Consider the following 14,351-nt stretch of genomic DNA (forward strand, 5'->3'; position numbering starts at 1 on the left):
GAAGATGCTAAGTCACTCATTGTTTTAATATACTATCTCATTATTCTGGGATGTTGCTATTATTTTGAGATACTGTCTCATTATTTTGAGAAACTCATTATTGTTAGATATCAAGTAATTATCTCATTTTTCTGAAGATGCTAAGTCACTCATTGTTTTAATATACTATCTCATTATTCTGGGATGTTGCTATTATTTTGAGATACTGTCTCATTATTTTGAGAAACTCATTATTGTTAGATATCAAGTAATTATCTCATTTTTCTGAAGATGCTAAGTCACTCATTGTTTTAATATACTATCTCATTATTCTGGGATGTTGCTATTATTTTGAGATACTGTCTCATTATTTTGAGAAACTCATTATTGTTAGATATCAAGTAATTATCTCATTTTTCTGAAGATGCTAAGTCACTCATTGTTTTAATATACTATCTCATTATTCTGGGATGTTGCTATTATTTTGAGATACTGTCTCATTATTTTGAGAAACTCATTATTGTTAGATATCAAGTAATTATCTCATTTTTCTGAAGATGCTAAGTCACTCATTGTTTTAATATACTATCTCATTATTCTGGGATGTTGCTATTATTTTGAGATACTGTCTCATTATTTTGAGAAACTCATTATTGTTAGATATCAAGTAATTATCTCATTTTTCTGAAGATGCTAAGTCATTTTAAGATGTGCCTTATTTTGAGGTCACTCATTGTTTTAATATACTATCTCATTATTCTTTAATATTGCTATTATTTTGAGATACTGTCTCATCATTTTAAGATATAAAGTCATTATTTTGAAAAACTCTCGTTATTATGAGATATCAAGTCCTTATCTCATGATTTTTAGATGCTGTCATTTTTAAGATATGCATTATTATGAGATAATTTATTATTTGAATATGCCATCGCATTTCTTTGAGGCATGATCTCATTATTTTGTAATATTTTGAGATACAATCTCATTATGTTGATTATTTTGAGAAACTCACGTTGTTTTGAGATATTAAGTCATTATCTCATTATTTTGAGATGTTATGTTATTTGTAAGATTTTTCATTATTTTAATATATATAGTCATTATTTTTGAGATACTATTCAATTATTTTTGAGATAGATGTTGTTATTTTGAGATACTGTTTTTTTAAATATTATGTTGTTATTTGAGATACTATCTAATTACTTTGAGATATAGTCATTATTTTTGAGATACTATCTAATTATATTTAGATATTAAGTCGTTTTGTTGAGATACTATCTAATTATATTTAGATGTTAAGTCGTTTTGTTGAGATTCTAATTACTTTGAGATATAAGTTGTTATTTCGAGATACTATCTAATTACTTTGAGATAGTCATTATTTTTGAGATACTATCTAATTACTTTGATATAGTCATTATTTTGGAGATACTATCTAATTATATTTAGATGTTAAGTCGTTTTGTTGAGATTCTCTAATCTAATTACTTTGAGATAGTCATTATTTTGGAGATACTATCTAATTATATTTAGATGTTAAGTCGTTTTGTTGAGATTCTCTAATCTAATTACTTTGAGATAGTCATTATTTTTGAGATACTATCTAATTATATTTCGATACTGTCTAATTAATGTGAGATATTAGGTGCTTAAGCTGTCTGTCTATCTGTCTAACCATACTTATATAGATTTTTCTATTTCTTAAAAAATATCAGATCGTAGTTCTGATTTTTTATGTATGATCGAATAACCATGACGTCAGAGACTTATTCACGTCCACCATTGGTGACGGCACACACATCTGTCTTAAATCACAGCGGTCTCTGAGAGTGTTATCCTCCACCCCCCCCCCCCCCCCCCCCCCCACCTCCTCATCTCCTCCCCTCTCCTCCACCCCTCCCTTTGGGAATGGGAATGGGAAGGCTGCTTGGCCTCACGCCTTGCCCTCATTCCTCGTCGCTCCCCCGGCCTCGGCCTCGGCGCTCCGCTATGGCTCTGAGAGCGGCTGTCTACGTGGCGCTCACTCTCGCCTGCTTCCTCGCCTCGGATAAAGGGGCCGTGTGTGGAGCCTCGGCTCCGCCGGCTCTCTCCGGCCTCCTGCCGTCCTACGACGAGCTGTACTACCTCGGGGTCCGAGCCTATTTCAAGGAGGAGTGGGAGAAAGCGGCCGAACACCTGGAGAAGTCCCTGTCCACCAGGCAGGCTCTTCACAGAACCAGGAGGAGGTGCCACGACGAGTGCTCGACCGCGGGGGACGAGATCGCGGCCAGGCTAGGTCTGTTTGTGTGTGGGGGTGTCCGGATTATCCGGTCCACCTTAAATACTGAGCCTCCAGACTGCGACAGCTGCACTGTTTTAAGGTGGAACTGAAAACTGCAGCTGCATGCTGCTGTTGGAGGGACTAGCTAACTCTAGAACGTAGCTATCTAGCTCTTAGGGAACCTCTTGGTCCTCCAGAATCTCTCAGCTCAGGCCCTGAGGTGTGCTGGTCACACTCCTTTTGCCCAGTGGTTGCTATGGTATCCAACGTGGTTGCTAGGTCATTGCTATGCAGTTGCTATGGTTCTCCAGTTGTTTGCTGAGGTTGCTGTGGTATTGCTAAGGTATACCAGGTAGTTGCAAGGATGGTTGCTAAGGTTCTTTAAGGGGGTTGCTATGATATTTCATGCATATGGAAAAGTGTTGCTTAGTGGATGCTATGGTATGGTTCCAGGGTGGTTGATAAGGTGTTACTAAGTGGGTGCTGTGTTGATGCCAGTTGGTTCCAAGGGCTGTTGCTAATGTGTCCCGGGCGGTCGCTGTGGTATTCCAGGTAATAGCTAAGGTGTTGATTGCAAAGGGTCTTGCTGAAACATTTCTTGGGGGTTGCTATAGTGTTGCTGTGGTGTTTCTTGGTGGTTGTTATTGCGCTTGCTTTAGCATTTCAGATGTTTGATAAGTAGGTTGCTATGGTTTTGCAAAGGTGTTTCTTGGTGGTTGCTATGGTGGTTTTTATGGTGCTTGCTATCTCATTTCCGGTGGTTCGTGAGGTGTTGCTAAGTGGGTTGCTATGGTTTTGCTAAGAAGTGTATTGGTGGGTGGTAGGGTAGTTGCTATGGGGTTGCAAAGCTGCTTGTTGTGGTTGCTATGGTGTTTTTTATGGTGCTTGCTATCACATTTCCTGTGGTTCGTGAGGTGTTGCTAAGTGGGTTGCTATGCTTTTGCATTTGCAGGTGTTTTGTTTTTTTTGTTTTTTTGGTGGTTACTTGGGTGTTTGATGGGGCACTTGTGATGGTGGTTGCTGTGGTATTTCAGGTAATAGCTAAGGTGTGCTGTTGCTAAGGTATACCTCGTGGTTGCTAGGGGGATTTTATGGTGCTTGCGATGGCATTTCAGGGGGTTGCTGTGAAGTGTGTTTAGCAAAGATGCTTTTTGACGGTTGCTATGGTGTCTCAGCTGATTGCTAGGGGGTTGGCAAGTGGTTGCTGTGGTAGACCATGTGGTTGCTGCTTCACTCTGTGTGTAAATGTGTTTCACAGACACCGAGAATGGCAGTAGCTGGGACTTGTGGGCTCTGGACTGGATCCAGCGCCGAGCGGAGTGCATAAAGTTCTGTCTGGGCCAAGTGGTCACGCCTGCCGGGCAGCTCCCCGTGTCCTCAGACATCGAGTATGAATTTGGGGCTCGGAACCCTTACAACTTCCTGCAGGTCACTTATTACAAGGTACGCTAAGCTCTGGTGGTATTAAAGCTCTACGCTCCAGCGTTCCCCACCCTAACCCCCTCAAAACACACCTTCTGTGATACCGAAAAAGAGCCCTCACACCACATCTCACACCTCCGCCCTCGTTCCCACAGCTGGGCAAGCTGCAGAAGGCCGCCTCGGCTGCGCACACGTTCTTCGTGGCCAACCCGAGTCACCTGGAGATGAGGAACAACATCGAGAAGTACAGGCGTATGAGCGGCGTCACGGAGGACGCCTTCCATGACCGGGAGAGAGAGCTGGAGAAGCACTGGGTAAGGTCCGAGGGGAGAAGGCAGCTGTTGGGACATGGGATTCAGACTGAGGTGGAGGCAAGGGGTAGACTAGACGCGCCACAGAGGGCTTAATTACACAGGACGTCTATGAGGGCTTGTGCTTGGATCCGGCCTGGGAGTTACCGTTTCATGTCCGTGCCTCCACCACAGGCCAAAAACTTCCCAAAAGTGGGAAAGGGCCCAAAGCAAAACTCTCCCTGTGCCACTGCCACAGACTATGATCCATCCGTCACCCATAAACCTGCCTCACCCCCCCACCCCCATGCTTAACAGTTCTCAGGGTGCCCAGAATGGTCCAGCAGAATAAGGCACACATATATGTGTGTGTGTGTATATGTATATTTGTGTGTGTGTGTGTGTGTATGTATATGATAAATTAATAAAATGACCATGCTTTTGACGTTGCTTTTCAGGAGTTCTACGATGCTGCTATCCTAGCGGAGAGCTCCTCGGACTGGTTGCGGGCCGTGGAGAGATGGAAGGAGTGTGTGAACGAGACGCTGAAGCAGACGGACGACTGCAGAGCCCAGTGCGTCGTGGCCTCCCAGCGCTTCCCGGAGGAGGTCGACGGTATTCAGGGGGTGTATGAGAAAGCTGCAGGTACTCGGACAGAAGAACGTCGCCACATACAGCCAACATCTTCTAAATGTCTGATCTAGTTTTGATGAGCAAAGTGCCCCCCCCCCCTCTCCATACCCAGCTCTCTCGCTGTCGCTGCTGTCATGCAAGCAGATGTGTGTAGCTCTGGTGTCGACTCGACCTGGCCGGATTTCTCCGCAGGAGGACTTCCTTCCGCTGCAGCTGGAGCGTCTTCACATCGCCCAGTATAAAGGTCAGGTGCTAAGTCGGTGCGCAGTCGTAAATGTAAGGCTGTACATGTATCCCAAATCCGATCTCAAAAACATCCGGTGTTTTTGGATTCGGTGAGATGATCGGATCTGGGGCTCTTTACCTGCTGTGTGAACGTAGCCTAAGTGGCCTGTATCTGTCCGTAATGTATAGAAGCTAGCCCTGAAACTGCACACATGCGCATATTAATCCGATCTGATCGTTCACACAGATGTGTCCGATCTAGGACCATATATGTAATATCAAAGCCCAAATCCAATTTGTTTTGGCATGTCTAGATTGGATTCAGATTGGACGTCAGATGCAGAGTGATGGAAGTGTGGGGATTCAACGCAGCAACCCATGCAGATAGGATTGTTATATCTGGACACACAAATCCGATCTACTCGCTTGCAAATAACAGAGCAGACAGTCATCTCGCTAGATCTGAAGTAAGAAAGAAATCCGATTTGCCTACAGTCTGAACGCTACCTCAAATCTGATTGATAAAAGGTCTGATTTCACACGTCCACACAGCCCCGAAAACAAAATCAGACGTGTCGCATTAAGGCAAAAACTAAATCAGACTTCAGCCATAATCCACATGAATGAAAGCTAGTTTAGCCTGACGTTTGCACTGAAGCTACAAGGCTAACACACACACCGAGCAGCCATAGTGGTCAGTGCCTTACAGGACGTAAAGGATCTGCTGCTAACGTCTGAAGGCGTCCAGGTACAGCAGGACCTTGCCTTGATGGGTCAGGGCTCTTTTTGCAGGTGGTTTTAATGTTATGGCTGATAATCTCCTAATCTCGCATTGACAGCTGGTGACCTGAAGGGGGCAGTGCAGACTCTACGTTCGCTCTTGCTGTTCTACCCCACGGATGCGGACTCGCTCAGCAACCTGCAGTTCTACTCAGAGTCTCTGGAGGGCGACGCCGAGGCTCAGGCCACAGGCCCGTCACAAGTAAGCCCTCTACACTGCATGGAGACCTGACCGAGGGGTGGGGGTGGGCATGTGTGGCTTTCGACTGGGCTCGAAACGAGGAGGGGGGGCATGCTCTGAAGGGTGGATGGTGAGGGGTCCTGTGCTGTGTTGTAGCTGTTAAAGGGGGTAGTACTGTGTTCTGTAGTAAGTCCAGAAAGCAGTCAAAAGTTTGGGTACAGTGTTTCTATTAGTATAGATGCTCAGACTTAAGGACTGTCCCAGTTCCTCTGGCTGTAGTAGAAGAACAGGGCTGTAGAAGACAGCAGCTTAAACCCCTGAGCTTCACTCTCTGTAAACTCAACTACAGCTGAAAGTTCTTCTGGTGGTTCTTCTGCTTCCATATGGAGATAAACTGATAAACAGAGCTCTAGCGGTAGTGTCCTCACTGCAGCAGCGGAGCTTCATTAGACCCTGTGATGGCGTCATCTAGCGCTCTGGAGGTGAAAATGTGGGTTTGAAAAGATTCGTAGCATTTTTATAATTGTAGTGAGTAACGATGCAGCATGTAACCAATGTAACAAAGTATTAAACGCATCCAGAATATGTAGTGAAGTAAAAGTGGACATAGGAGATCTCTGAGGCTGGACAACGGACATGACTTGGCTGTATTTTTGCTGAATCGCTGCTTTAATAACAGTCATTCCTTCCTTCTCACTTCCAGGAGATCGTCAGCTACGTCAGCAGAGCCTTGGAGGAGAAGAAACTGCTCTATTTTGGAGTGGAAAACCTGGATTTCAAATTCACTGACCCGGTACAACGCACAGCTCCATTACCTAACCCCGTTTACGCTGTTAGCGCCTTTCCCCTCATCCGTTTCCCACTAACCAAACATGGTCCACTCCCCCCTTCTCACTGACAGGACCTGTGGACCCCGGAGGACGTCGTTCCCGAGTCACTGAGGGAAGGCTGGAGGTGAGGGAGTCATTTTTGCCAATAGCACAGAATGGCGTAGTTGGGCCATGAGCGGCGTTAGCATACGGTACTGAAATCAGTGAGCAGTAAATGAGGACTGGACTGAAGGGGGCGAGCTCCAGTGATGACCCTAAACTCTCCACTGTCTCCGTCCTCAGAGCAGAGAGGGAGCAGCTTAACGAGAAGCTGAAGGAAGGGGAAACAGTGCTGGAGGTGGATGACAGTGGCTTCTATGCTGGTAAGTGGCTGGTATTCAGTCATGTGGACAAGTCACAGTCAGGGGGAGGTCTCAAAACCAGCGAGGCAGTGATTAGGACCAATCACAGGAAGGGACAGGTCTATAGGTTGATTAGGGCCAATCGCAATCAGGGGAGACGTCTCAGAGTCAGGAGAAGCTCTCGAAGAAAAAAAAATTAAGTGGTGATTAGAACTAATTCTAGTCAGCGGGAGATCTCAGAAGATACGAGCCAGTGATTAGGACCAATCACAGACAGTAGGAGGTCTCAAAATAAATGACCCTGTAATTAGGACCAATCACAGTCAAGAGGAGGTCTCTGAATAAACGAGGCAGTGATTAGGACCAATCACAGTCAAGAGGAGGTCTCTGAACAAACTTCCAAATTCTTTAGCACCAATCAGAACAAACTACCAGATTCATCAGGACCAATCGCAGTCAAGGGAAAGTCTCACACTAAATGATGCAGCGATAAGGACCAATCACAGTCAAGGGGAGGTCTCAGATTGTACAGAAGGCAGTGATTAGGACCAATCACAGTCAGGGGGAGGTCTTTAAACAAACTTTCAGATTCATTAGCACCAATCAAAATAATCTTCTAGATTCATCAGGAACAATCACAGTCAAGGGAAAGTCCCACACTAAATGATGCAGCGATAAGGACCAATCACAGTCAAGGGGAGGTCTCAGATTGTACAGAAGGCAGTGATTAGGATCAATCACAGTCAGGGGGAGGTCTTTAAACAAACTTTCAGATTCATTAGCACCAATCAAAATAATCTTCTAGATTCATCAGGACCAATCGCAGTCAAGGGAAAGTCTCACACTAAATGATGCAGCGCTAAGGACCAATCGCAGTTAAGGGGAGGTCTCAGAATGTACAAGGCAGTGATTAGGACCAATTGCAGACAGTTAGAGGTCTAATACAATGATTTTCTAATTAGGACCAATCACAGCCAAGGGGAGGTCTTAAAACGAATGTCCTCAAAACCAATCACACGGCAGTTAGCACCAGTGCCAGTTTGAGGGGGGAGGTCTTCACGAGGTTTAACCCTTAACCCATACTAAACTTCACCCCTCCCCTCCATCTCTCTGTCCCACAGGGGGTCCAGTTCCCCTGGTTGGTGTGACGATCACAATGGACGACCAGGCCCTGAACGGAACAAATCGCGTTGTCCTGGACGGGGTTTTGTCCGAGGCTGAATGCAGCACTGTGATGCAGCTGGCCAGCGTAAGCCAATTACAGTTAACGATCATGGTCTTACAGGTTCATCAATACCAGTGACCCTACAGTTACTGCTTTCCCCCGCATGTAATCTCGCAGGTTGCCGCGTCAGTTGGCGACGGATACAAGGGAAGACGCTCTCCTCACACGCCCCATGAGAAGTTCGAGGGCCTGACCGTCCTAAGGGCTCTTAAGGTAAGGGATTGAGCTACATCACAAAGCTGTGGCGGTTTGCTTCAGTTACGTTACGGGGTTCAGGTCAGGCGACTGTGGCGACCGCTCCCGGATCGTCCAGGACTTCTTCTGAAAACAAGCCTTGGTGTTAACGTTCACTGTTAATGAGGTCAGGATGTTGTTGGATGATGGTCACCACCCCACCTCATCCCAAAAGTATTGGATGGAGCACCACCACCCATCATTCCAGTGCTCCACAGCTCAACGCTGGGGGGCTTTATACCCCCCTAGTCCACACCTGGCATTATTAGGCAGCATGGTGACAATAGATTGCTCCAGAGAGTCCTATTCTATTGGCAGTACTTCTTCTCTAGACCAGGGACTAGACCAGCTGTGTCAGCAATGGGTGCTACTTAAAGTAGCTGAATGCATTCCTTAGAAAGGGTGTCCACAAATATTTGGACGTAGTACGTGTATATATTTATATTAGTGGCATTTTTACAGAAGCTTTATGAAGGTGCATCTTTTCTTCCAGTTGGCCCAGGATGGAATGGTAAACCAGTCAGATGCCAGGCTGTTGCATGAGATCGGAGAGAGAGCCCGAATACTGATGCATTCGTATTTCAGGAGCCACTCCACTCTCTACTTCTCCTACACGCACCTGGTTTGCCGCTCCGCCATTCCAGGTAAAAGGCACCGCCACTGCAGACCCTGGAACCACAGGAGGGGTCTTAACTGTGTTCATCTTAACTGTGTGTGTGTGTGTGTGTGTGTGTGTGTGTGTGTGTGTAGGGCATCAGGACGGACGCTTGGATCTGTCTCATCCCGTTCATGTGGACAACTGCATACTGGAGCCAGAGACCCGGCAGTGCTGGAGAGAGGCTCCAGCTTTCACACACAGAGACCTGAGGTAGATGCTCTCTCTCTCTCTCTCTCTTTTATATATTTATATATATTAATGAATTTTGATATGCATGCTGTGCTGTGCATGCTTTGACTTGTATGTGTTCAAATGTCGCTGCAGTGCTCTTCTTTACCTGAACGAAGATTTTGAAGGAGGGGAGCTGTTCTTCACCGACAGAGACGCCAAAACAGTCACAGTGAGCTACTAATTCTTACCTGAAGTTCTAATAGCATTAATATCCAGTATGAAGCTCTAATAACATTAATATCCAGTATGAAGCTTTAATAACATTAATATCCAGTATGAAGTTCTAATATTATGAATATCCAGTATGAAGCTTTAATAACATTAATATCCAGTATGAAGTTCTAATATTATGAATATCCAGTATGAAGCTTTAATAACATTAATATCCAGTATGAAGTTCTGATAGCATTATTATCCAGTATGAAGCTCTAATAACATTAATATCCAGTATGAAGCTCTAATAACATTAATATCCAGTATGAAGTTCTAATAACACTAATATCCAGTGTGAAGTTCTAATAGCATTAATATCCAGTATGAAGTTCTAATAGCATTAATATCCAGTATGAAGTTCTAATATCATTAATATCCAGTATGAAGCTCTAATAACATTAATATTCAGTATGAATCTCTAATAACATTAATATCCAGTATGAAGTTCTAATATTATGAATATCCAGTATGAAGCTTTAATAACATTAATATCCAGTATGAAGTTCTGATAGCATTATTATCCAGTATGAAGCTCTAATAGCATTAATATCCAGTATGAAGCTCTAATAACATTAATATCCAGTATGAAGCTCTAATAACATTAATATCCAGTATGAAGTTCTAATAACACTAATATCCAGTGTGAAGTTCTAATAGCATTAATATCCAGTATGAAGTTCTAATAGCATTAATATCCAGTATGAAGCTCTAATAACATTAATATTCAGTATGAATCTCTAATAACATTAATATCCAGTATGAAGTTCTAATATTATGAATATCCAGTATGAAGCTTTAATAACATTAATATCCAGTATGAAGTTCTGATAGCATTATTATCCAGTATGAAGCTCTAATAGCATTATTATCCAGTATGAAGCTCTAATAGCATTAATATCCAGTATGAAGCTCTAATAGCATTAATATCCAGTATGAAGCTCTAATAACATTAATATCCAGTGTGAAGTTCTAATAGCATTAATATCCAGTTTGAAGTTCTAATAGCATTAATATCCAGTTTGAAGTTCTAATAGCATTAATATCCAGTATGAAGCTCTAATAACATTAATATTCAGTATGAATCTCTAATAACATTAATATCCAGTATGAAACCCTAATAACATTAATATCCAGTATGAAGTTCTAATAACATTAATATCCAGCATGAAGCTCTAATAACATTAATATCCAGTATGAAGCATCTACCTAACTGTCCTCTTCTTAATCTCTGCAGGCCAGGGTCAAGCCAAGTTGTGGACGACTTGTGGGTTTCACTGCAGGACCAGTCAATCCTCATGGTGTCACCGCGGTCACAGCCGGCCGCAGATGTGCGCTAGCTCTGTGGTTCACCACAGAAAAACACCACAGAGACATGGTGAGAATGTATATACATACACACTATGTACCTGTCCAAATGTTTGTGGACACACCTTTTAATTAACGCATTCAGCTACTATAAGTCACACCCATTGCTGACACAGATGTGCAAATGCACACACACAGCTTTTCTAGTCCCTGTACAGAAGTACTGCAAATAGATTAGGATTCTCTGGAGCAGATAACGTGAGCCTGTTGGCAGCATGCTGCCTAATGCCAGGGGTATAAAGCCCCCCGGTATAAAGCTCCCCCAGCGTTGAATCATCATTTTAAATTCCACTGTCTATGTGCCGTCAGGAACGGGAGCAGGCGGAGGCCATGTGGGCAGCCGATGGACAGAGCGTGGTAAAGGAAGAGAAAGAGGATCCAGACAGCACCCTGGCACCTGCTCGGAGTGGGCGGAGCCAAACATCTAGAGGGCGGAGCAAAGAGAGAGAGCGAGTGAGAAGTGGGAGGGATGAACTTTGAAAGTGACCAGCCAGTCTGGGACAGCCGAGCCTGTGCTGTCTGCCAACTTCAACGTGATCCTGAACGTTCTACACGTATATTAACTCTAGATATGCCTTCGCTAGTCTCTGAAGCCCCGCCCACAGGTGTATCAATATTTTTGCTCTGTCTGCGCCTCCACACCAACGCGTCATTTTAAAAAACTGAAACTGGTGGTTTTTAAACATTCCAGGATGGAGATTATTAACTTGCAAAAAGCAGCTTTTTTTTTTTCTTTAAGTGCTGACATCATGATAACTGGCACTGATGACCAACGATGGCTACAAAACAATTGAGAGTCAGTGGTGTGACCATGACAACGTAAAAAAAAAAATTATGGTATAATAGGCTATGGTTCTTACTGGAAAATGTGCTTCCGCTTCGTGTTGTATTTAGGTCTATTTTGGCCGTTAGACTGCTTCTTGAGGAATTTGGCATTGAATTCGGAGTTAGTTTAGCGCCCCCTGCCTGGTGTTTCTATTTATTTTTTATTTTAGGTTTAGTGGGCTGACCTAGAAGAGGTCAATTGGCTTACTGAGCAACTGGCTGAGTGAGTGATTGACTGACTGACGGACGAACCTTGTTAAAACTCGCATGCGCAAGAACCGCCTCTTGTTTTTTGCCTAGAAGAGACATCTGGTACTGACGGTCTGAGGACCAAGTTTCTGTGCTGCCGAGGAACGATTTAATCGCTAGAGGGGTGTTCGCGTGCTGGCCCCCGCCCTCGCCCAGCAACGCTACCGTGGCGTCATCATCTTTACCACAGTGTTAGCGTCACTATTGCTGCATTAGGCCAGCAGCTGGTACAAAAGTATCTGGATACGTGTGGACGGGGCCTACAGCTGTTTGCAAGCGAGTGTGTGTGTGTGTGTGTGTGTGTGTGTGTGTGTGTGTGTGTATGTGTCCAGAGTTGTGGCCATGAAAGGCCATTTCTGCGCCGGTACCTCAGGATTTCATTGTGTTAAACCTTTAGTTTGATTTTTCTCGGAATAAAGAAGAATGAGATTAAAACTGAAAAGTGCTTTAATCATTAACTGTGTTTATCCTGAATTCTACACAGCAGGGTTCGAGACCGGGTCACGAGATCCTGTCCTGCAGTACCACTGTTCACACATCTCTCACAAAGTCACTTCAGTACCTACCAAAAGAGCTCAGAGGAAGGGAGACCTACAGAATATTAGACAGGTGGTTTTAATGTTATGGCTGATCCGTGTAAATTATTCAGGCATTCTGATTTCACGTCAGTTTTAATTGGCAGCAGGAATTCAGATCCTCTGGACGCATTTTGGGGGCAACGCTAACAAGCTAACATGCTAGCCACCTAGTAACGTACATACATACATAGTCACTGTGTTCTATTGTTGAATAACTATCACCTAGCTAACATGCTACATTCCTCTTGACTAGCCTAGGGTTAGCAGTGGTCCTTCAGCCGTGTAATGATATAGTGCTCCAGCCACAAGCTAACACGCTAGCTACTAGCAAACATGCTTCACAGTGCCCTTATACAATACTCTAGCTACAAGCTAACATGCTAGCTACTAGCAAACATGCTTCACGGTGTTCTATTGTTGAATAACTATCACCTAGCTAACATGCTACACCCTTATTGACTAGCCTAGGGTTAACAGTGGTCCTTCAGCAGTGTAATGATATAGTGCTCCAGTCACAAGCTAACATGCTAGCTACTAGCAAACATGCTTCACAGTGCCCTTATACAATACTCTAGCTACAAGCTAACATGCTAGCTACTAGCAAACATGCTTCACGGTGCCCTTATAAAACACTCTAGCTACAAGCTAACATGCTATCTACTAGCAAACATGCTTAACGGTGTTCTATTGTTGAATAACTATCACCTAGCTAACATGCTACACCCTTATTGACTAGCCTAGGGTTAACAGTGGTCCTTCAGCAATGTAAGGACATCGTGCTCCAGTCACAAGCTAACACGCTAGCTCCCAGCAAACATGCTTCACGGTGCCCTGATACAACACTCCAGCTACAAGCTAACACGCTAACTACTTGCAAACATGCTTCACGGTGCCCTGATACAATACTCCAGCTACAAGCTAACATGCTAACTACTAGCAAACATGCTTCACGGTGTACTTATACAATACTCCAGCTACAAGCTAACACGCTAGCTACTAGCAAACATGCTTCACGGTGCCCTTATACAACACTCTAGCTACAAGCTAATATGCTAACTACTAGCAAACATGCTTCACGGTGTACTTATACAATACTCCAGCTACAAGCTAATATGCTAACTACTAGCAAACATGCTTCACGGTGTACTTATACAATACTCTAGCTACAAGCTAACACGCTAGCTACTAGCAAACATGCTTCACTGTGTTCTATTGTTGAATAACTATCACCTAGCTAACATGCTACACCCTTATTGACTAGCCTAGGGTTAACAGTGGTCCTTCAGCAGTGTAATGATATAGTGCTCCAGTCACAAGCTAACATGCTAGCTACTAGCAAACATGCTTCACAGTGCCCTTATACAATACTCTAGCTACAAGCTAACATGCTAGCTACTAGCAAACATGCTTCACGGTGCCCTTATAAAACACTCTAGCTACAAGCTAACATGCTATCTACTAGCAAACATGCTTAACGGTGTTCTATTGTTGAATAACTATCACCTAGCTAACATGCTACACCCTTATTGACTAGCCTAGGGTTAACGGTGGTCCTTCAGCAATGTAAGGACATCGTGCTCCAGTCACAAGCTAACACGCTAGCTCCCAGCAAACATGCTTCACGGTGCCCTGATACAACACTCCAGCTACAAGCTAACACGCTAACTACTTGCAAACATGCTTCACGGTGCCCTGATACAATACTCCAGCTACAAGCTAACATGCTAACTACTAGCAAACATGCTTCACGGTGTACTTATACAATACTCCAGCTACAAGCTAACACGCTAGCTACTAGCAAACATGCTTCACGGTGCCCTTATACAACA

At 43.9% G+C, this 14,351-nt stretch overlaps 1 protein-coding gene across 1 annotated transcript; it reads left to right on the plus strand.

The window, feature by feature from the left end:
• Positions 1-1,852: 1,852 nt before the first annotated feature.
• Positions 1,853-12,402, plus strand: p3h3 (prolyl 3-hydroxylase 3). The gene is made up of 16 exons (XM_072680566.1): positions 1,853-2,257; positions 3,501-3,685; positions 3,820-3,978; positions 4,413-4,599; positions 4,700-4,831; positions 5,652-5,794; positions 6,477-6,566; positions 6,675-6,727; positions 6,886-6,965; positions 8,066-8,193; positions 8,287-8,382; positions 8,897-9,047; positions 9,154-9,271; positions 9,386-9,461; positions 10,740-10,880; positions 11,180-12,402. The coding sequence occupies exons 1-16, from the start codon at positions 1,891-1,893 to the stop codon at positions 11,348-11,350; spliced, it is 2,277 nt and encodes a 758-aa protein (XP_072536667.1). The 5' UTR covers positions 1,853-1,890; the 3' UTR covers positions 11,351-12,402.
• Positions 12,403-14,351: the final 1,949 nt, after the last annotated feature.

Source organism: Salminus brasiliensis, chromosome 5, assembly GCF_030463535.1.
Source record: "Salminus brasiliensis chromosome 5, fSalBra1.hap2, whole genome shotgun sequence".
Lineage (NCBI taxonomy): Eukaryota > Metazoa > Chordata > Actinopteri > Characiformes > Bryconidae > Salminus > Salminus brasiliensis.